At 38.6% G+C, this 24,149-nt stretch overlaps 1 protein-coding gene across 1 annotated transcript in view; it reads right to left on the bottom strand.

Annotated features, from left to right (window-relative positions):
* The window catches only part of Gnaq (guanine nucleotide binding protein (G protein), q polypeptide), a 277,251-nt gene extending 253,109 nt beyond the window's left edge, over window positions 1-24,142 (bottom strand). Inside the window, exon 1 of the mRNA XM_005408301.2 lies at window positions 23,917-24,142. Coding sequence (XP_005408358.1) covers window positions 23,917-24,052 — 136 coding nt within the window. The 5' untranslated portion in view covers window positions 24,053-24,142. The remainder of the gene's footprint in view (window positions 1-23,916) is intronic.
* Between the last annotated feature and the right edge of the window lie 7 nt (window positions 24,143-24,149).

Below are 24,149 nucleotides of genomic sequence, written 5' to 3'. Positions count from 1 at the left end.
TAAAATAAAAAGAGCCTTGACAATGCAGAGGAAATTTAGCAACCAGTCAAAAATTTATTTTAGACTGTATGATTAGAAAACCAGGTTTCATTTCTGCCCATCACATAGGAAACCTATCCAAACATGAAGCAACATGTGAAACAAAAGAATAGGAGTCTCTCAAGGAGTGAGAAGGCCTTCAAAAAGCACTGTGAGATGAGTAAGCACCTGAAATCCCAACTTTCTCACCAGAACTCCTTCTCTTGAGCTCCTTTCTGTTTTTCACTTAAAATAAAGGAGAACCCAGAAACCCTCAGATAAGGTTATTTCTGCTTTCTGCAAGAACAGTCTCCCCTCATGTACATGTTAACTAACCCAGCAGGCCAAGACCACTGGTGGAGTCTTTATCTCATACACTAAGACTAAGAATGACAAACGGAACCAGGCACGGTTGTGTACCCCTGTAACCTCAGAAGGCTAAGGGAGAAGGATCCCAAATTCAAGGCCAGCCTAGGCAACTTAGGGAGCCCTTGTCTCTTCTCATGAAAATGAAAGAGAAGCCACGCTCTCTTGAGACCTGGAATTGTGAGCTCTGCCACAGTACCTGGCCATGCTGTGTGGGGCAGGGCTGCTTTTACATTCAGGGGCAAGCTGCCTTTGCAAAATGCACTGGTATAGACACTGTGTTTTTATGGTTTCAAAAGAAATGAAGTGCACCTCTAACCTATTCCTCACAAGGATCTGAAAGGCAGTAAATAAAGAAATCACTACTAATATTTGCCCCTTATCTTTCATTTTCAGCAGCAAAAGAACACTCAAAAACACAGTAAAGAGCAATCCAAAAGACATTTTTTTTTTGGCAAACAAAGGACACTTTGGAAAATGAAAACTATTAGACTAAAATATTTAATTTTTAATGCAAGAAAAATAATTTTATAAATACAGATTCTGATGCTGATAAATTTATTCACTGCATTTGCCTACTCAAAAAAGCCACCCACTGGAAGACAAAGAGAAAAAAAAAATCAAACAGCCTCTGCACCATCTGATTTATCATGGGCTCCACAAATTTGTATGCAAGAGCACACAGAGCCATGGAAAAAAATGCTCATGTAGCCATGCATTACTGACTTTGAGTTCAGCACATATGAACTATGCTTCATTTGCTCAAAGCAAATGTCAGTACAACCACATTATTTTCTTACAGGGAGTCTTATCAAGGAAATTGCACTACCACTGTACCCTCCACAGCAGCTCCTAAAACAGCACTCTGCTAAGTCAAGGCTACTACCTCACCATCCCAGCCCCACCCCATGAGATGACCCACAGTTTATGCACATGCTGTCAGTACATTTATAAAACTCAGATCTAGCTTCCAAGGATGAAATCTCCAGAAAGGTATATGAAATCTTGTTACTGCATTTACGATGGTACCCCATTGTAAACCTAGGTACGTAAGAAACAATTTCTAAACACTGGTGTGATGGCCAAATTATTTTTAGGATAATTTCCATAACTGAGAAAAATAAAAAAAAAAAAAATGGCTTCAGGCATTTCAACTCAATAATAATCTGGCTGTAAGAATCCAGCTAGAGGGGAAAAAGATATTCTGGTACGTTATTAAGTTAATGAAGAAATAAATAATGATAATACTTAGAAATAAGGAACACATTTTTTCCAACAAGATGAGATTCAAACCGACGATGCTAAGAAGTATCTGAGCCATCAGAAGACCCACTCTACACACATGAGCGGGAGAACAGACTGACCACCCCCAGAGTGACATACTCACATTTTCAGTCATCTTCCCTGTTAAAGCTATAAAAGACAAAACAGCCTGGGCTGACAACTGTCCAGGAATCAACATACCCTCGTGGTGATGAAAGACCTTCTTCTATTTGTGGTCAACAGTCACACAGAGCTATTAGGCCAGCCTCAAATAAGAAACGGGCAAGGGCAGTCGGGACCCCTTTCCATTTTCTTGCGGAAGAGTAAGAATTACTACCAACTCGTCCTGCTCCCACACCACATCCCTACTGTCCAACTGAAGAACTGAGGTTATTTTGTTAAATAACCATACACACACACAACGAATAATACAACTTTTACTCAACTATACAATTTCCTAACCGAGAAATTTAAACTCTGACACTAGCTAATGTTAGTGCTAAAATGTAGGCACAGAGTCAAATTCTGTAAAATAAAGTATTACAGGTCTCTAAACTGGCTTTCTCTCTTTAAGAACCTCTTGCCTTATGGGGAAAAAAAGAGATCAAACCAATTTGGTTGTAAAACCAATAGAAAAAAATGTGCTTTCCCTCAAATATTCCTTTTCTTCCACACTGAAATTAGAATCCACAAAGGCAAATGGAAATACTCTTTCCTTCCTCAGTAATGGCCATTATGGACTGGGACTGTAACCCTCAGTTCAATTCTCAGAAATGAGTAAGTAAATAAATGCCATCATACACTGTTTGGCACCCTAAACTTCAGGGCATAAAGAAAGATGAAAACAATCTGAACAGTGCACACTGCCAGGGTTCCACTGACTGCCACAGCCCCCACCAAGGCTGTGCTATGTAAGAGGCCACAGCCAGGCCAACCTGCCTGCCTCCAACATGAGACTGGGCCACAGTCAAGACAGAACCGTACTCCTTCCCCTCGAGTTCTCTATTCTGTTTTTTTGGTTTGTTTGTTTGTTGTTTTTTGTTTTTTGTTTTTCTTCCAGTACCAGGAATCGAACTCACAACCTTGCACTTGCCAGGCAGGCGCTGTGCCTCTGAGCTAAATCCCCAGCCCTTCTATTCTGTTTTATATCCACATAACTCAAACACTGAAGCCAAATTCAGTTAGGACACTTACAGCTTCATATCTACTAGGTAAGTTACAAAAAAGTTCTAACCAAAGATTTGTAATCAGTTGGAGATTCATGCTGAATAATGGGACTGTGGGAATCTGTCCTGAAATCTTGTATTTTGCATGTCTTTAGTGACAGTCTGAACATTTTACTGATGCAGTTCTTTATGAATCTGATTTGGTTCATCTACTTTCTTCTGAGACAAAAAATAAAGGATAAGATTACAAATGCTGGAAGTTGAGAATAACATTTAAATCAACTTGATTTTAGAAGGATGTTCCCACAGATTTAGGATGAAAGTCAATTTTTAAAAAAAAGTCCCCTCTCAGGAATTTAAAAACAAATCCATGCAAATACTTGATAGAGGGAAAGGGGAAAAAGGAAGACAGCTGCATATTCACAGTTCTTAGGACTTGCAATGCAGTACTGTAGTACTAAGAAAAATGAAGCAAGCATGAACAATCAATATACAGTACTATGAGGCTAACTGCAATTATTTTAAGAATTTGATACATTCCAATGGGTTCTAGTCTTCCTATGCCCCAAGGGATGGAACCTGAAGTTAGATACGGGACAGATTTCTGCTCAGTATATGAAAGTGTTCTAATATAAATGACTGAAGATAGAATTCCTCCAGAGAAACGGATAATGTTCCCACCACTGGCTGAACATGGGGACAGAACTAACAATAAACTGCGAACGTTACAGACACTACTCAAGTACGCGGTGCAGGGTTGGACTTTACAGCATATTTGTAACTGAGATTTTGTAATTACAACTCTCTATGGAAGATTTCACGTGAGTTAATTACAGTCATCAAGAACCATAAAGCAGACTTCCTGGAAAGATGGCAAAGTATTCATAAATGCCAGGTTCGCTGACTTGATCATTACATGTTGTATACATGTATCAAGTTATCATACTGTACCCCATAAATACTGTATGTACAACTACTATGTAATAAATCTAAAAGTTTTAAAAGTATTATTGTTTCACATGCACAAAGCTGTGGGTCCAATCCCCAGTACTGCATTAATTAATTAATAAATAAATAAGAAAAACAACTTTCTGTGTCCTCAAAATGAACAAAAGGAAAGAGAACAACCTAATCTACATTAATACAATAATAGCAAAATACTCATCAATCAAAAGGAATACAAATGGTCCAAACAGAACCTGCTAGGAGTCTATATGCTGCTCCTCTGCTCATAAAAGTAGTGCACAGTTCAGAGATGTATACAACAAAGGTTCAAAAGGTTCCCTGACATCACCTAACTTGGAGAAGCAAGTAAGGTCTCAATGAAGCTCACATCCTACCTCTTCTAGTTGTGAAGCGGCTGAAAAAAACTACACAGCCAACCCATCCCAGTTTCTGCCTCTGACCTGACTTACTAACTGGAAGAAGTGAGGGCTGAAAGCAAACCTACTTTGCACAATGATCTAAGAATGCAGAGAAAAAGTAGCCAACCAATGCAAAGAACAAAAATTCCCCAACAGTGAGGCTGTTCTGAATGACTACTCATCAAATGGCTGGTTCACCAAAGAAGAAACAAACAGAATTAGTTGAAGATTCAACAAAATAAAAAAGCAAAGCTCATAGGCTGATGGGGCCACTCTACTCAAGGAATAGTTACTAACAATATATACCATCATCTTCTAGCCTCTCTCGCAAAGGGAGAGATACAAACACATCCAAGACAAATACGAAAGGAAGTCAATGAGATTCCACCTACCCCATTTTTGGACAAATAGTAAGGCCAGACAAAATCTGGAACATTCCTAAGCAAAAATGAAGACAAGCCACAGAAGATGCAAATGAAAAGACTGGAAGATTTACTCTCAGAAATTAAAAAAAAAAAAAAATGACTGCAATAACTTTGTTGCAAGAAAACATGGACTGTTGAAATAGATTTTTTAAAAAGGTAAAATTAAAACTTTCAGTGAAGAAAAGAAATGAGAAGGAAAAAACAGTAATACCTTTTTTCATGAACACTTCTATTCACAAACAATTCAGTTCTCAAACAAAAACATTCAACAAAATTTTGCTTCACTCAGAAACTCCGAATCAGTTGTCAAACACAACCTCAACCATCTTTCCCACACAAACATAAATGCAGCCATCTTCCCCAAAATCGTAAAACAAGTTAAGTTTGTAAACCAAAGTACCACTGTATTTCAAAACCTAAAAATGAATTTGAAGCATCAAAAAGATACAGGCACTTCTATCACTCAAAGCCTAATTACTGGTAAAGTACTTGATATTGTTATGCCAAACACTGCCAAATCAGTGATGCTAACAAGACCTTCAAGCAAATCACACAAGGAAAGGACTAGAGAGGCCAAGGAATTAAGAGGTAAGTTGACAGCTTTGGTAGGGAAACAGAAATCCAATTAAGAATGACTTGTGTGCCTGAAGAAAAAACTCCTGAGGAATAAAAAACATTTCAATGAAAAATTGGAGAAACTTTTTTAAAATGAAAGAATATACAGATGAAATGGATTCAGAGTGTTTCAAGATAAATAATAAACAATATAAAACACTGAAGCATAACTTGCTAAAATTCTTAAGGTTGCATATTGAACAAACGAACATCCAAAGAGAAAAAGCAAGTCACAAAGAAAAAGCACTGAGGCTGACTTCCCATCAAATTTAGGTATCAGGAAATAATGGAAGAACATCTACCACATGGCAAGCAATGTGGACAGAAAAGAGTATAACCCAAGCCTTTTACAGTATTTCCGTGAAAGTTACTGTCAATTTGGGAATGCCACCAAAAAGCATTCTAAAATACACAAGAACTTGAGAAATATACCACTATGTACCCTTTGTAACAAAACTGCCTAAAATTATAATCCAGCTAATTCATAGGTGAAGGAAAATTAAGGCAAACAAAGAAACTGAGAGAAGAAATACTGGGTGATAAGCATTTATTAAACATAGATTTAATATTAAATATGTAAAATTTTTTTTGAATTTTTTTTCTTTTTTGGTACCAGGAATTGAACTCAGGGCCTTGCGCTTGCCAGGCAGGTGCTGCACTGCCAGGCTACATCCCCAACCCTAAACATGTAATTTGGGACACACACATGCGGACATATACTAAACTTTCTAGGGGAAAACTGAATAATAATTAAACAATGCATAGCAAAATGCTTAGATGAGGTTCTAGGCTAACTAGAAATGATACCTCATCCCAGGTACTCAATATGAAATCAAAGGATTAAACTCTTAGAACATGTGAAAAAAAATCTATGAAATTTTGAGAAACTATGGAGCTATTTTCTAAACATTAAAGATCACACAGGGTGCAAGATCAAACGTTAGACATACTTCATCCCAGCAAAGACAGAAAATCCTAAAGAAAGGGAGTAACAAACAGGACGAGAAGAGCAAAGGACTGCAGGATTCAGACACCACATGTGCATGAATATTCAGGAGCTGCAACTGAAGGGAAGAGGAGAATAGAGGCAACCAGATGAGAATGACCAACATGAACTGGTGTTGAATACCCACCCATACACACCTCTCATTACATTTGACACAAATGCCCTTCTTACACTTAACCCAAGATAATTTCATTTGCTTTCTATGTTTAGCCTTTCAATAAATATCTACAAAACACAGGGACAGACTTCAAGATAATGCCCCTAACCACTTAAAATTTTGTTGTTCTTAAAAGTCTGACCATTTTAAAAAAGCAAAGAGTTTTGCCATTTGATATATTCACTGTTGTCTCACAGACGATTTATTAAAGAAATAAAAATATGTGTAAATTTAAATGTATTAATGTTATTACAAGCCATTAAGATTTAAAGAATCATCTTAAACCTGGTATCGTATCTGTAACAAACAGGACAAAAAAATTATAACATGCAAATAAAATACCAGATAAAGTTAAAAATAGAAATAATATAGATTAGGGGCTGGTAAATTACAGCCAGAATGCCAAATCTGGCTTGCTGCCAGTTTTTATAAATAAAATTTTATTTGAACATAGGTACACACACTCGTTAACAGTGCTTATAGCAGCGTTGAGTAGTTCCAACACAGACCAAATATCCTGAAAAACCAAAAGTATGTACTATTGATATGTGTTTAAGACTACATAAAAGCTTGCTAAGTAACCAATTTCTCCACCATGTATGTAAAACAATAAATATTATTTCTTCTCTGAAGCTGATAAACTGAGAAACATAACATAAATATTATTACTGAATGTCACACAGACTAGTAAGATTAAAAGCAGGACACACACCTTTCAAATTAGCCAGGTGGAAAACTGGACAGAAACCCAAATACCAAGGGAGTAAAAGAGAGCAGGGAGAACCAATGGACAGAAGAAGGGAGGGGAGGAGGGAGTTAAGGAGGGAAGTGGAAGAAACCAAAACAAAACAGAATCGTATGTAAGAGAGAAAGAATAGAACAATCATATCAGTTATACATCAACAAATATAAATAGAATAAACTCAACTAGGGCAAAGACTTTCACTCAAGCTGAGGTTGAAAGAAACAGCAGCAAGAACAAAAAATTAGCAACAGTTGAAAATAAGTGGGAAAAATATGTAAAGCAAATGGAACAACAGTATTAGTAACAAAGCTGAATTCAAAATATAGCTGCACTAACTCACTCAAAAAGGTAATGTTAAAATGATGAAATTTTAATTTTCATGGACATTTTTATTATGTACCTCAAAACAGAGTACTTATAAATATTAGAAGCAAAATGTCTAGAAATAAGAGAAGTTTCCATAAATATCAGAATAATGGAAGACTTCAGTACAATTCTCAGTACTTGGCAGGTTCACACATAAAATAAATAAAACTGGCAATACACGTAAATAATATAATCAATATACATATTGTTTATGTTTTCATTATATACATGATATATGTATCAACAGAATAAAAACTATTTATAAAGTTACAATAAATTCTGAAAACTAAGAACTGTTCTGACCATATTCTATCTAAATGAGATAAAAGTAGGAACAAAAAAGTTTCAAAAATCACAACCACTTGGCAAATTTTAAACTACCTTAAACAACACTGGTTCAAAAGTAAAAATCATAGTTTTAGAGTATCTTTCAAAAGGCAAGAACACTACACACAAACAAGTAAGAAAAAAATGGAAAGCCTTAACCATTTCTAAGCCTTAACTATCTCAAGTAAATATTAAAAGAGAAAAATTTTAACTCAATAAAACAGAAAAAGTATAACACAATAAGAAAGAAATAAAGACAAGGTAAAAACAAATTAATACCAAAGTGCCAAGACCATTTAATGGCGGTATGTGTTTTCAACAGATGGCACTGGGGCATCAAGTGCAAAAAAAAATGAAGTTAGAACCCTAACACACACTATAAATGACAGACAACTCAAAGTGGATCAAAGACCTCCATGTAACACCTAACTAAACTAACCAACCTAAAACTCTTAGTCAAAAGCAAAGGGAAAATCTTGGTGACCTTGGATTGAGCAATGGTTCCTACATGCAACACCAAAAGTTTAAGCAACAAAAGAAAAGGTAATAAACTCAACTTCATCACAATTGAAAACTTGTTCTTCAATAAAATTTTGCATACAGCCAAGCCTGTCATACATTCATATTAGTTCTTTTCTTGGCTCTGGGTACTTCATTCTTCTATAAACAAGAATTATTATTCTATTTATTTCCTAAAGAATAGATCTGGTCTACGGTACTCCATCCTTCCATAAGTAGGATAGGAATTTTAAATTTCTAGAAATATTGTTAATGTAGAAACTTAAAGCAAAAACCATTTTTTTGAGACAAGATCGCACTAGGCAGCCCAGGCTGGTCTCAAACTCACAGCAACCCTCCTGCCTCAGTCTCCCAAGTGTTGAGATTACAGCTAAGTGCCACCACACTTGGCTCAAAACAATTTTTTCAGACAGCCAGATTTAAATAATAAACAAGCATTTGTTAGTTACTTTCATAGCTTATTTTAAGGGTTTGTCAGTATACTTTTAAGGAGTTTACAAAAGAAAATAAACCAACAGAAATCAATTCAGTACAATGCAAATAAAGAAATACACTTTTCTGCCAATCAGTATGGCATAATTCAGTGATGACTAAAACAGGCCATCACAACCAATAACACAAACTAGAGGGAAGACTGAAGGAAACCAACATAACTTTTCTAAAAGGCAGTGTGGTAACATGCACCTAAGTTTTAAGTAAGTCTATCACTTGGCTGATAATACATTCAGAAATTTATCTAAATCCAGACATTTCAGTATACAAAAATATACCCCCTACAGAAGTCACTGCTGCATTACTTAAAATGTTTTCTTAATGGAATCAAGATAAATACTGAGCACTAAGGGTCAAGTATAAGTAGAGGTGTGCTGATAAATATTTAACAACTAGTTCTGCAAGGGGCTGGGGGAGCCCTGATTTGTAGTTTTGTCATTTACATGGTAGTATAAATACTCCTACCATGGCTAATTTCTTTTTTTGTTTTTGCTTTGATTTGGTGGGGACAGGTCTTGCAGTGTAGCCCAGGAACTCACAGAGATCCTCTGCCTCAGCCTCCTGAGTGCTGGGATTACAGGCATGCGCCACCACACCATGGTTAATTTCAAACTGCTAATTTCACCAAGTGTAGCACTGAAAAGAAATGTGTACAACTGGCTTTTACGAGCTAGTACAAGCTAGTTATATTATACCTGGTAGGATTCAAAATATACTGGAGGCTGGAGATTCAAAACACACTGCTGCTCAATGGTAGAGCACCTGCCTAGCACAGGTGAGCCCCTAGATTCAATCTCCAGCACCACAAAAAATGAAAATAATGCAGCACCAAAAAGCCAAATATGGGATGCAAAAGATTTGTATTAGCATGGCAAGATATCCACTATACTATTAAATGCAAAAAGTCAACTGCACACAGAGCAGCTTGTTATATAATATGTGGTACTATAAACTTGTATACATACTTCACTTTCATTTACAAAGAAAAAGAATCATACAGTGGTGATGTGTAACACTACATTCAATCTAGCTTTGTCCATAATGATAGCAGTAAACCTGGCTTTCATGGAGTCTCTCAAAACAGATTAAAATTTTTATTTTAAAACTAGAAAAAAAAAAAAATCAACAGATTTGTGTGGTTTTTTGGTTTTTATTTGTTTGTTTGCTTGTTTGTTTTGGTACCAGGAATCAAACTCTGGATCCGGAGCTTGCCAGGCAGGCACTGAGCTACTGAGCTATATCCCCTGCCCCAAAATCAACAGATTTGGCTTGATAATAAAAGCTTCCGTATTACATAATACAAAACAAACAAAAAGAAAAGAGATTGGGGATAAGTTAATTGCAGTAAATAAGACAAAAAGCCAACTTTATTTGTATGTTTGTGCTCATAAATAGGCAAAAGAAACAGATAACTCACAAAGAAATTCAACTAAAAAACATGAGAAAATGACCATTCTCACTAATTATCAAATAAATGCAAATTTTAAAATTATATATCATTTTTCCCTACTAACTTACTGATACTCTAATTGCTCTTGATGTTGCAAAATATATACAATCATTTAAGGATATGTATTAGATATATTCGATCAGTTGTAAAAGCTTTCATATCCTCTGACCTAGAAACAGATTTCTATGAATCTATTCTAACAAAACTGTGTTTGTATTTTAAAAAGATGTCCACCAAGAACTATACCACACCATTATTTTAAAAATGGAAACACTGAAACCTAAATGTAGAAAGTAGGAAAGAAAGAAGGAAGGAGGGAGGGAGGGAGGGAGGGAGGGAACAAGAAAGAAAAAGAGAAAGAGCAAGGAAGTGGTGGTGCACTCCAGCTACTCCAGAGGCTGAGGTAAAAGGATCTCAAATTTGAGCATCACCTGGACAATTTACAAAGACCCCATCTCAAAAATAAAATAGAATGATGGGAAAGTAGCACAGTGCTCCCTGGGATTAATCCTCAGTAGCACAAAAATAAATATACAAATTTTAAGAACTTAAAAAGCTGGGGGACGGACTGAGTAAACACATTAGACTACAGGCCATTTCAAATATTAACATGAACTACATATAGCCATACAGGAAACATTTGCAACACAGTGTTAAATTATTCAGAATGACTATGCCTAAGTAAGACACACGGGGAAATTAAAACTAGAAAGGAATAGTATACAGAAAAAGATCATGGTTCTTAAGCTAAATGGCTACATTTTAGATAAATTAATAAATTTTTAAACTTTTTCAATTGTGCACAAAAAACTACTGTATTATTATGAAGTTTCAAAATCACTGAAAAATAAGAAAAATAAACACCAAATGGGTTGTGTCCTTCAAAGACAAACATGAAAATAATACATTTGTTAAGAATGCAAGAAATTCTCAAGTGGAGAAAACAAACATTTCTTCTTGACTCAAGCTTGGACTCTCTAATACATCCAGCAGTTTTCTCATTATTAAACACTTTTTAGTACTTGAGAAACAACCATACCAGACTAGAGGATATACTATATCACAAGTGCCCTTCTTTATTTCATTCAAAAAATGAAATAAAATACAATTTAATTTATATTAAGGCCAGAGTACGCTGAAGATACAAAGATATATAATATTAAAGAAGAGTATTTCTACTATATCAAAAAAAGCAAATCCTTGTATGACCATGTGATTCGGGACTAGGTATCCACAATGCATTAATTCTGGGAAGTATACACTGTAATGTGAGTATGGATTCCCAGGTAAGACTCTAGGGACTTAGGAAAAATCCTAGAGGAAAATCTCTTTTCCCATACTCAATATGCCTAGAGCATAAAGCCTTACAGAAAATGTGCTTCTCAAAACACAAAGCTGGTGATTTTCATGAAAATATATTTGGAGTCAAGATTTCCCTAAACAGATAAGAATGAAGTCCTATAATTCCTCTTTCAATACACACCTCTTCAACAAGCACTGCGTGGAAAAAGAAATACAAATTGTTTCTCAGAAACCAACTGAGCAGCATATAAGTATCTTTACCCAAAGAAAAAGGGGAACTGACGGAACTCATCCCTGTAAGAGGTGGTGTATGCCCAAACTATTCAGTCATTTCTAATGTGGGTTACAGGACAAATGATCCAAGGCAGTATAGAAACTAGAATATTCAGAAGGCATCAGTTTATCAATATGGCGAGATCCTGCCATCTTCATACTCTACGCCAGAGCCAAGCCTGACCCCACAGGAAGCGAGTACATGGCACTTTGTTCATTCTCTCCATCAGGAAGTCACTGCTAATAAAATGAGAAAATTATTTCAAGTGTGCTTTTGTTTCAGCATTCCAAATGTATTTTGGAATTTTTTTTCCAAATGTATCTGTCCAAATTTAAAGTCAAGAAATCCTCTAAATTGATATCAGGGACAGATGTAGCTCCTTTCTGAGTGCCAGTTATAATTAGAAATAGATATTATGAGCAGGATGTGGAGGTGCACTGCTAGAATCCAATACTCTAGAAGGCAGAGGCAGAGGCAGGAAAACTGCAAGTTCAAATTCAGCCTGGGCAACTGAGCAACTTAGCAAGACTGTCTCAAAAAAAGCTAAATAAGAGAAGAACTAGAGATGCTGCTCAGCATGAAGGTCCCGAGGTCGCTCTCCAGTACTACAAAAAGAGAAAGTATTATAGACCTTTTAAAATCAGAAAAAAATGGGCTGGGGGTGTGGATCAACAGCAGTTGTGTGTGCGTGTGCGCGCACGCACGCGTGCGTGTTTAATCCCCAGTACAAAAACACCCCACAGGGTTTAACCCCCAGTACAAAAAAAATACACATTTACTTACATGGACACACTAACAGATACACAGGAAAAACCTGACTGCTAGGAACAGATGTAATAGCCCAATTGATATATGCCTTTTCGGAGGTAAAAATAACAAAGTTAGGACATACCTCACCTGAATATGAATCTACCTAGCAAGAGCATCTCAGGGTATTGTTTATCTACTTATTGCCTTAAGCAACTGAAAGACACTCTACTGCGGGAGAAGCCAGCCAGGTGAAAGATTTCCTAGACAGGGTATCTCAAGAGGTACTCTCAAACCTGATGTATCTTTAGCTGCTGGGTGAGGGGATGTAAAACATGGAGGAGCCATTTTGCACATGTTCTTGTTAACATGTGAATGGTTCTTTTCAGGACTCTGCTCTACACGACCTCTGTACTTAATCTATCTCTCCTGCAGGAAAAGACTGCCTGCAACGCAACTTCTCCCGCTGCTCCTCTCCCAGCTCACTATCTGCGAAAGGAAGTGCACAGTAGATGTGACAATGGATGAAGAAATGTGGTCAGGTGGTAAAGCTAGCAGCAAAAGCTGCACTGGCCTGGTTCTTTCTGGTGGAGGCCCTCTGAAGAGGCACACGCACCTCTCCTCTGCTCCCTTTTCTTCCCTCCAGAGCCTGGGGAGGGCGTGAATGCACCACCTGTCAGCAGTAATGTCCTCCCGCTTGTAGCCCCAGACTCCCCACTACCTCCTGTGCCCTGTGACTGTTCTGCTTTTCCTAGGCATCTATCCAACTCCAAATCTGAGATCAAGGTAAGGAATTCGGATGCTGTAAGATAAGAAGGCAGTGGGCCAGGAGGAACGGAGGGGCCCAGGAATGCTAACTGTCCCCGTACACCCAGGAGAAACAGGCTCTAGTAACAGCATTTCTCCAGCCCTCAGTGGAGTCCAGCTGTTTCTTCTCTGGCTGCAGCCCTTTCTCCAGATGCAAAGGACACAAGAGGTTGCCTTTTTTTTTCTTTCAATGATGGATATTGAACCTAGGGCCTCATGCATGCTAGACAAATGCTCTATAGCTGAGCTACTTCCCCATCTCTAGCCCATTTTATTTTCTGAAACAGCATCTAGGGTTTCACAAAGTTGCCCAAGCTGGCCTCAAACTTGTAACCCTCCTGCCTCAGCCTCCCAAGTAGCTGGGATTACAGGTATGCTCCAGCATGCTAAGCTGGGAAGTTGCTTTCTTAAGGTTTCTCTGATCACCGTCATGCCAAATGAAGACTGTAAAAATCACAGCACAAACATATTTTGAAACGAACAAAAAAAAGAAAATTCTTTATGTCTCTATCCATGCTATGGATGCTTCCTGCTTTCAATGAAAGCTCTAAGAAATGAACACATTTATGATCCAGTGCTTACTTCTAAATCTTCCCTGGTAAGCCCACTTGCTCTAAATACAAAGAAGCGCACATCTCTAGTTTGGTGGATGGACCTTCCTTATGTCTGAGCTCACAAGGCCAATAAGCATTCACTGAAAATGGCAAAATTGGACTTGGGGGACAAAGATTGATTATTTGTAGGAAAATGAAAAGGAAGGCTTAAAGCCCAGTGTAGAGAAGAAAAAAAAAATACAAGTAGGGGCTGGGGATTTAGCTCAGCGGCAAAGTGCCTGCCTGGCAAGCGCAAGGTTGTGAGTTCGGTTCCCGGTACCAGAGAAAAACCAAAAAAAAAAAAAAAAAAATACAAGTAGTGAGTGAAAAGAAGCTGGATATGGGAATAGGAGAAGGACCCAGGCCTGAGCAGAGCTGTGCCTGAACTCTGTGCCTCCAGGATATCGCCCTTCCTGCAGGAAGCAAGAGAGCCATGCTGATAGGACGGGGGTTTCTGATACCATTCCCTGTGGAGACAGTGAAACTATCAGCAGCAGGCCAGGCAGCAGGAGGGGAGCTCTGGACAGACTTGCTAAGGCCTCCTGCGTGGGCCCTCTTCACAATGCCCACCCCAGAACTGCCAGAGCTGCCTGCAGGCACTCAAAGTGATGACAGAGGGCCAAGAAAGAAGATCCTAGCAATCAGGAAAAGCCCACCAGCCCCAGCAAGGCTCCTTGTACAGCCCATCGTCCCTGGAAGGACAGGGAGCTCAAACCTCTTGTTCAAGGATGAGACTGGGCAGAAACTGGCTGAAATACCGAAGCTTTGGGGGAAAGCAGAAAAGTTTCGAAGTTCAAAATGCCCCTTAGAGATCACTTCATCCAATCTCTTCATTCTATAGGTTTCTATCAAAAAAGCAAACTAAATGAAAATACCTAAGGTTAGCTTTATAAGGGAAGAAAAATCAAGAGGTAAGACAAGAATGCTCCAGTCTCTGAAGTCACAAGTTTGAGAAAAAATACACAACTAACCCAGAATGTATAATCATACGGAATGTTTAATTACTAAGCCAAATAAACTTTCACAAAGCCAATATTGATTTTTTTAAAATCATCACATGGTTTATAAATTTTCAAAAATATCTCACAAGACTTAGCTGAAAGAGTTAAGTACTTAAGTATCCTAACATTCTTTTAAGGGCAAACTACGAACAAGAATTAAAATCATCCTGTATTATTAGAACAAGTCACAGGAAATGGGTCACCTCTCTAGGACAAGAGGAAAATTGCATTTGCCTTCTACAGAAAGAAGGAGTAACATAATGAAAGTGCTCTGCGAAGTGTAGATTCTAAAATATCAATTCACATGGCAAGAAAATACCATTGCATCTTCACCTTAAAAAACACACAAATCCACCTGAAAAATGAACTTGAGCTGACTACTAGGTATAACAAAAACAAAAAACTCCTTAACCATCTGTATGGAAGTACAATCAGAAGGAGATGTCCTTAAGGCTCTCAAATAGCTGGAGCAGGACATTCAAATCACTAAATGAAGAAGATGTGCTCTTACCCAACACAGGCCTACAGCCTTCAGGGCCTCCTCCCCTACTGGCAAATACACTGCACCCTATGCTGTAACCCACAGCTCAGCAGCTGTCCAACGCTGGCTAACTCCCTGCTAGTAATGAGCCTATCTCAAGTCCCTGCCCTCTGGAAAAGGAAGGAGGATTTTCCATTTTGTTCAGTAACAAAGTAGTATGGTTTGCAGACCAGAGTAAGTACCACAAAAGAAAGTTAATCGGGGCTGGGGATTTAGCTCAGCGGCAAAAGCGCCTGCCTGGCAAGCGCAAGGTCGTGAGTTCGGTTTCCGGTACCGGAGAAAAACCAAAAAAAAAAAGAAAGTTAATCATCTTCTATAGCCACATTCACAAATCCCTTTCTTCTAATGTATTAAAGCATCCAGCTTCCCCCCTCACTGGCTGTGGCTCACAGCCACAAGATGTCCAACTGAAGCACCAACTTGGAAGTTCTCTAAATCTTAAGGAAATGTGAAAGCCAGAGAATCTGAGAAGCCTCTCCTAATACAGCTGGGGAAATGTGCTGTGAGAGTAAATGGCGGTAAGATGCCACTGATCACCCTGCTGCCCTACAGCAAACAATGCGTAGAAAAGAAACAATTTTTTTAAATGAAGCTGGACATGGTAGTACATACCTGTAATCCCATCACTTAGGAGGCTGAGGCAAGGCTGCTTTGAGTTCAAGGCCAGCCTAGGCTACAGAGTTCAAGGTCAGCCTGAATTACATGAGACCCTGTCTCAAAAACAAAAAAAAAAAAAAAAAAAAAAAAAAAGGATGAAAAAAGGCTTTTAAAACATAAAGTACCAGATGGCACACATCTGTAATCCCAGCACATAGGAGCCTGAGGTAGGAGGATCATGAGTTTGACGCCAGCCTGGGCAACAGAGTTTAAGACTAGCCTGACTGCACAGAAAGACCCTGTGTCTCAAAAATACCAAAGGAAAAAAATAAAATAGTTAAAAAAAAAATAAAAGAAATCCTATTTTGATTTTTTAGCAAGTGATAATCCATAAACAAAATTTGAGATTACTAATTCATGATTTCAGTTCTCCAACGGGAAAAAACACAAGGCTATCTCCTAGAATACACAGGATTATGATTCTAAGCATCACTATTCACTTTCTACTACAGAGCCAAAAAAGTCTCACTTTACCTCTTCTATCTAATTTGTGGATCAATTATATTGTTCCCTTCTGTGAGGTTTCAGTACTATAATGACATTAATAATGTTTTAGTTCCCAACAGTACCACAATCCATTACATACTTCCTTGAAACAACTACTTTGTTTCTAAAGCAATCAAACTGCTCACAATCCTGTAATAAGGGGCATGGAATGTTCAAATTTCAAAGGACTTATGTTCCAACAACTTTCCATTGGACCTGCTGAATCCACTGCTATTCAGCTTTCAACCTGAAACAGTACGCGAAAGTCCAACTGAAACATTCTCCCTAGAGAATGAAAATGTGGCAGGCAAAGAGGCCAAAACCATTCCATCTTTAAAACAATTTCTTTTTCTGTGCCCCAGGTGGTCCACAAAACAGGGAAGCAGAGTGGGAAATGGAAAACACATGGACACGGATGACACCCATGAGAAGAAAGCAAAAAGCTTAAACTCACTTTCTCGGGTGACTCTTCCTTTAGAATGCAGCTGCCCCACAACCTCAAGTTACTAACGAAATCACTTCATTCATCAAGGCGTTGTGTGATGCTGATAAAAAAAGAGCCACTATCTGTGCCCTCATAAAGCTTCCAATCCACTTAGAAACATAGGGCAAGTAGTTTCTCACAGTTAAACAAAACGTTAACAGGCTCCAAGGAAATGATGTATACAAATGTACAAGTTCAAATTTTCAAGATCCACAGTTGTTAAGTACAACAGTTTCCACAGTTGTATTTAAAACAAAAGAAAACTAAACAAACCCCTGCTACACTGGCCTTTAGATTACTTTTTCTTTTTCTTTGCAGGAAAAGTCAATTGAAAACTTGAGACCAGGAAATAGAAAAGTCAGAAGAGCAGCCACAAATGGTGGTACATGCATATAATCCCAGCATGCAGCAGGCTGCTGCAGAAGATCACCAGTTTGAGGTCAGCCTTGGACACATAGCAAGTTCAAGGATTGCCTGTGAGTGAGACCCGGTCTCAAAACAAAAAAAGTCTGAAGGACAAGTCCGTACACAGGCAAACTATGAACAGTATGCCTAGCGCTTCTGCTGGCAAATGAGGACTAACGAATGCTTCACACAGCACTGGATGCACACCACCGGCACTCAACAATGTTCATTTGGCCAGCATTTTCCACGCAACTATTACTTTATAAGGTATGCCTGGTAAGAAATTGTGGAGGAATTATTTATTTTCTGGTAAATGACAAATGTTTCTTGAATAAATGGATTTGAGACAGGTATCTTCATGATTTTATTTTTGAGTAACACTAATTTTGTTCTTTAAAATTTAACAGTGAAGGGGCAGGGTGTGTAGTTTAGTAGTAGGCCTGGGTTCAGCTCCAAAACACAAATTTTTTTTTTCTTTTAATCATTATTCCTTTTAACAAAACATTCTGCACTGATTTCAAAAATAACAGCTAGGTGAAAGGTTAACCACAGAGCTATACAAAAAATTCTGTCTGAGACTCTCAGCATCACAATATCTATTTTATTTTGTTTGTAACATAGATTCAGGACCACTCTAACATTCATTAAGTCGTTCTGTCAGCATGTGGAGGTCCTTTTTTCCTTTTTACTACATATTAGATGGGAAATCAGGCAAACTTTTCTACATCAGTATTAACAAATCAAAGGTGACTGTCGAACAACTGCCTATAATTTTATTAGTAACAGCTGTTCACACAAAGTAGCTTTTGAGTCTCAGTATAACTCTTTAATGTTACTCCATTCACCACAAGCGAATACATGCACTGTTTACTGCAGTTATTACCACAGATTTAATTACCAACAATCACTCATTTTACCTTCTATTGCTATTTCACACTTCCCTAGGATTAATTCTGTCGCGATGCTAACATTACGTAAAAGCCATTATAAGTTTCCTTCTGAAAAATGTTCCTGCCGTCCTTTTCAAGCAGGAAATGAGACTTTAACTTTGTTGCTACAAATACTTGTATTTCTCTCCACCTAATACATTGGGTCTTGAGGAAACAGTTCCTCTACCTTCTTCGTGAGAGAACAATCCTAACCTTTTTAAAATGGCTTCTCTTTCTTCCAAGACATATCCTTGGAGCTCCTTATTTTCCCACTACAACACCCCAGCAACATTTCCTCTAATATCAACAGAATACCCCCCATAAGGAAAAATTAGTATGAATGCTGGAATCAAAATCATGCTTGGAAAAATCTTAATTTCTTTTCAAGTTTCAGTTTGCCTGCATCATGAAGAAAAATCTGTTCCTGTTTTCTGCTAAGTTTAGCATATCACATAGCCTCACAATTGCAAAAGCTGTTCAGGTCCTTAAAAACTCATCTATAATAAAAATCGTAACTACATTTATTAGGCACTTCTGAAAACTGAACATAAGCCATTGCTTATAAAGTGGAGCTGGGTTGTTGTTTTTTTTTTTTCCTAAATGAAAAAAATGCTATCAAATATATTTGTAGTAAACAAAATGGCTACTAAATTACTCTTCTGGATCTCCTTCCTAAACCTACACAGAATTATTGGAATACATTCACATAGAATAAATTTCACTGTTCAGCCAGGTTTTAATTTGGGCCACAGCTCCTATATGGAGAAATAACATGAAAGTACTACATTGACAGCTACATGGCAGACCCAGACAATGAAACTACATAGATCAATGCAAAACCTCACTCTGAAAGCTTCTGTTAAAGACTCAGAGCTGGTTTTGCTTTTTATCCTTCAGACTACTTGTTTTTAAAAAAAAAATAAGCAAATACATCCAAATAAATCCTGACATTTAGAAACACATTCAACACTTGGAAGCTAAATGAGTAGTAAAATATAAAACCCAAAGGTCCTCAAAGCAGCATCATAAACACCGTACTTTAGATTTCCAGGGAGATGTGTTATTAGGATTACTTAAAGGAATGCTTTCATTCTAGGGTTCTGAGGAGCCACCCTAGACAACCACTAGGTTAGTTCAGGCAAAGTGCACACCCACTCTCCTTTACTAACATACCTGTTCCTTTCTAATGAATGCTACTAAAGGGAGTTGGAAGGGTGCCTTTAACCAGATGTCCATGAATGAACTCTCCGGTCAGTCTAGATTAGCCAGCGCACTCCCAGCCGGCACCCCTCAGGTCTACAACTTAGAACGGTCACCACAAACGTACTCCTCCTAGGAAAAGTGTGCCACTGCAACTTCCAACATCCTACATTTAACCACTGTGGTTTTCCTCATGTAACTGGGTAAATCACAAAAATCTTCAGAGAGATTAGACATCTACTCTGATCAGTGTTATCATGGAGAAAAACATATGGCAAAATGATGATGGGCTTTAAATTTGTCTGTCAACAACAGGGAGCAATCAAGTTATAGAATGGTTTCTTTTTTCCTTTAAACCTTCATTCTTTAAGCATGACTGTTATCGTTCCCAAAAGCACCCAGCACAGAACACAATACACTGGCTTAACATGTGATGTGACATTGGACATTAACACCTCTAATGCTGGATTGCACTGGTAATCAACTGGCTCAAAAAGTTACAATGTTTTAAGAAAACCATGCCACATAAAATACTTGCCACACAAAGCCAAAGTGGTGGTGCACTCCTGTAACCTGAGCCTGTAATCTCAGCTGGAGAATCCCAAATCTGAGGTCAGCCTGGGCTGAAATGCAAGACCCTGCTTCAAAACAATAAAACAATATCTTCCACAGAGAAAACATTACATATCCTGGTGTCTCTATAATTTAGTATTCATTATTGTCAGGTTCCAATTTCTAGCAGAAGAGTCATAAATAAAATCATCCAGCAAATATTTATCAAACACATTCTCAGGTAGAGCTGGAAGTTGGAATTTAATAGTGAACAATACAGACAAAATCCTACCCTCATAAACTTGCAAAGAAGAACAGGAAAAAAATCTACAAATATGTATGTAATTTAGTTCTGAAGATTAATAATATAGATTTTTTTCATTTAAGAATGGCCTAAACATAGCCTATTTTCAATAGGTAGAATCCAAACAACAAAAGTGGGTGGCTAAACCTTCCGATTTGATGACTATGATCTACAGAGCAAAGATTTCAAATATATGCAAAAGAAGAACAGGCTAATGGGAAAAAAAGTATTCTCAAGGAATTGAAAAAAACGTATGATGAATATCTATGATTTGAAGCAGACATTCAAGGCTACTAGTTTTAAAAATATTTAAACAAAAACTAATATTAAATGGTGTGATTTATGTTCTATCAACACAAATATTTAATAATTAGTAATTATTAATTAGAGGAAACAATGTACATCTAGGAAACATAAAATTAAACCAATGAGGTACGCTTTTATATATCTGTATAGAATAGTTTTCTCTGAGCTGTCAAAGAAAAAAAAAACTATTACAAATGAATTCAGAAAATAAGTTAAAGACAATAAAAATCCAGAATTCAATGATACACTTATGGTGACACATGTAAGAGTTCATCTTTGAAAAAACAATGAAAATCAAAGCATCCAAAAACTGTGGAATAATCTGGAAGATAATGGCATAACTGCTCAATATGAAGCAAAATATCCCAAATTTTACTGCGATGCTTGACTATCTAGTAGGATAACCACGGTTTTCCTTTTCTAATGCCTCCATATTATTGATACATTAAAAAAAAATTATGTGAACAAATGCAAGAGTCCACACATTTATCCTGCCAAGAATATCCTTTTCTACTACAATCATGCCTTCTCTTGAACTAGAAATTACTCTGAAAATAATTTTATATTGAACTGTACTTCAACATAAAAGTGATTCTTCCATTTAAATAAACTGATTAAAAATTTTAGCAGATCTTTAAACTGTGAAAGAACACATTCTGTAAGTTCCTCTGGATAGATTTTACTTAAATAAAAGAAAGAACCAATGAAGTCAGTCTATTCAAAGCAGCACATCAGAAATTAAATGGAAGCCCTCCACATTTCTTCTTGTTCAAATCAACCATCATTTCCCTCCAAGACTCAAAAACTTGTGAAATCACACATCCATACATAGGCTACTGTTAGCATATATTATTACTGTATCAACAGTGATTATGTTACAAAATCAACATACCTAGAATGTGAAGCCATAGCAGTTCTTACATGACATTCAGGCACTATGTTCCTGACAAAAAGCTGTATAACTTTTAAATGTTACTCATGAATGTAGGTGCTAAATTAGTAGGCCACGTTTAAGGGAAGAAGTCAGGCTGTGTTCAACCCTGCTCAAATATCTAATAGGAGGAAAGAAATTGCCCACAATACCACTACTTCAGCAGTAAAACTGGTTTACTTTACTTTCTTTCCTTCAGAAACCAGTTCCAAGTTCATTTTTAAAAGCACAGTCTGTTATTTAAATATGCGGTATGTAATTAAACGTCTATATATGTCCATTTCCCTCTCAGACATTTAAACCCATGCTTTCTGACAAATGCCCTGAGCTGCAACTCCTGGCTGTTGAGAAACACAGAGCTGTCACATTTCAGGCAAGTGGGGTTGGTTAAAGAGACCTCAAAGGCCCTGTCACAGCTAAACAAAAAGGATAAATACTGCAAGCAAGGCAAAATAAAAAGGAAACCCAGCTCTTCACAGCAAGTCTAAAGCACATGCCTTTTCCCATACTGATATACTTGAACACTACATGTCTCTCTTGTCCTATTTTCTTCTCTATCCTGAGAAATCAAAAAAACATTTAATTGCACCTCTTCTGCTATGCGAAGTAACCCAAAATGGGGGGGGGGGGGGGGGCCCGCGGGTATTTTCCAATTGCAGTTTTCCCCTCCCCTGGCTTCATTTCCCGAAGCCCACCTCTTTCCTTTATTTAGTTTTCTGTCTTCTGTTCTTGGTAAATATGTGCACATTTATCTAATCAGGTTTCAAAATAAGAACATAAATGATGGCATATGAATTAACCATTTGCAACTATCTGTGACATTATATTTTGTTCCTGCTTGTAAATGATCCAATATATAAGCAATTCAGTCCCAAAGGCAATTGGTTCCTCGAGCCAGTGGATGAATACTCCAAATAAAAAGAAAAGGCACGCTTTTCCAATGCAGACTGACAATACAATACTCCGCTCTTACAGAAACGTTTGGAAAGCGTATTTATTACACACGTAAGTATCTAGAACACAAGTGCAGACATTTTTCAGGCCTGTTACTGCAAAGCTGTTTGGTCTTCCTGCCACAATAGCTCAGAGTTATGTCACACTGGCTTGTGTGTGAACCCTGATCACCTGGTTCAGAACATTCTCTCAGAGATAATAATCAATAGAATTCCCATTCGAGAAATGGCATTTTCTTGCTTAGTGTTAAAGCAAATGTTGGGAGGTTTATTTTAGGATTACAGGGAAATGTGTGCCTTACACTTCCCGTTTTTCTTCTAGCCCAGATTCCAAAGATATTAAAATGTCCGTTTTAAACAAAAGGTTTCTACTGGCTTCCAGGAGAGTAACCCAGAGGCTGCACTGGTTTTCCGTAGTAACTCTTGTCAATTCAGGCCTACATCTGGATTGCCTTATGAAACAAAAGATACCCTCACTGTCAACATCCAGGAAGCACAATGATTCCCTATTGCCGATCTTTATTCGGAAAGAATGGTGCAGGCGAGAAACATGCCTATCACCATCCGTCGGCCAAGAAACTCTTCTGGGGTCCCTCCCTCCAGCGATCTGGCGGTAGAGAACGGCTCTCCTGTGACACAGGGGCTTGCCCTTCCGCCCCGCCCCGCCCCCTATACCTAAGCCCCTTTTCTTGGGAAGACAAGGACTCGGTTCCTTCAACCCTCCCTGGAGGATCTAGTCGCTAGTCTGCCCACCATTCCCTCCAGACCCAGAAGGCATGACAATGGATGCTCACGGACCACCCCAACAGCCGCCAGCCCCCCAAGCGCCCCGCTCTGCTCGCCACCCCCCGGGCCACACACAGCTGCTGACGGCACCACCCCACGGGCGCCGGCCCGGCGCGGCCAGTTCGAGCCCTCTGCCCACCTTCCCGCCCCCGCGTCTCTCCCTGGAGATCAGCCCTGCAGCCGTTTAGCAGACGCAGAGCGGATAATGCACCGCCCTGGGGGACCCTAAAAGGCAGCGGCCGCGACACGCGGCAGAGCAGCCTCAACCCTCTGCGCGAGCGAGTGTGAGTGTGTGAGTGTGTGTGAGTGTGTGTGAGTGTGTGTGTGTGTGTGTGCGCGCGCGCGCTCTCGCGCGCGGGCGGCGGCCGGCCACACTCACCGAGCAGCAGCAGCTTGAGCTCCCGGCGCGCGTCCCGCTTGTCCCTGCGGAGCTGCCGCTCGATCTCGTCGTTGATCCGCCGGGCCTCCTTGGCCTCCTCGCTCAGGCAGCACGCCATGATGGACTCCAGAGTCATGCTTCCCAAGTGCCGCCGCCGCAGCCCCGCTGGCACCCCGCTCACACGCGCGCACACCCTCCCGCCCTCGCTCCCCCGAGGCAGCGGCGGCCGCGGA

Source organism: Chinchilla lanigera, unplaced genomic scaffold, assembly GCF_000276665.1.
Source record: "Chinchilla lanigera isolate Chin_1 unplaced genomic scaffold, ChiLan1.0 scaffold00111, whole genome shotgun sequence".
NCBI lineage: Eukaryota > Metazoa > Chordata > Mammalia > Rodentia > Chinchillidae > Chinchilla > Chinchilla lanigera.
The sequence above is the reverse complement of the archived record's forward strand: the minus strand, read 5'-3'. Positions and strand labels throughout refer to the sequence as shown.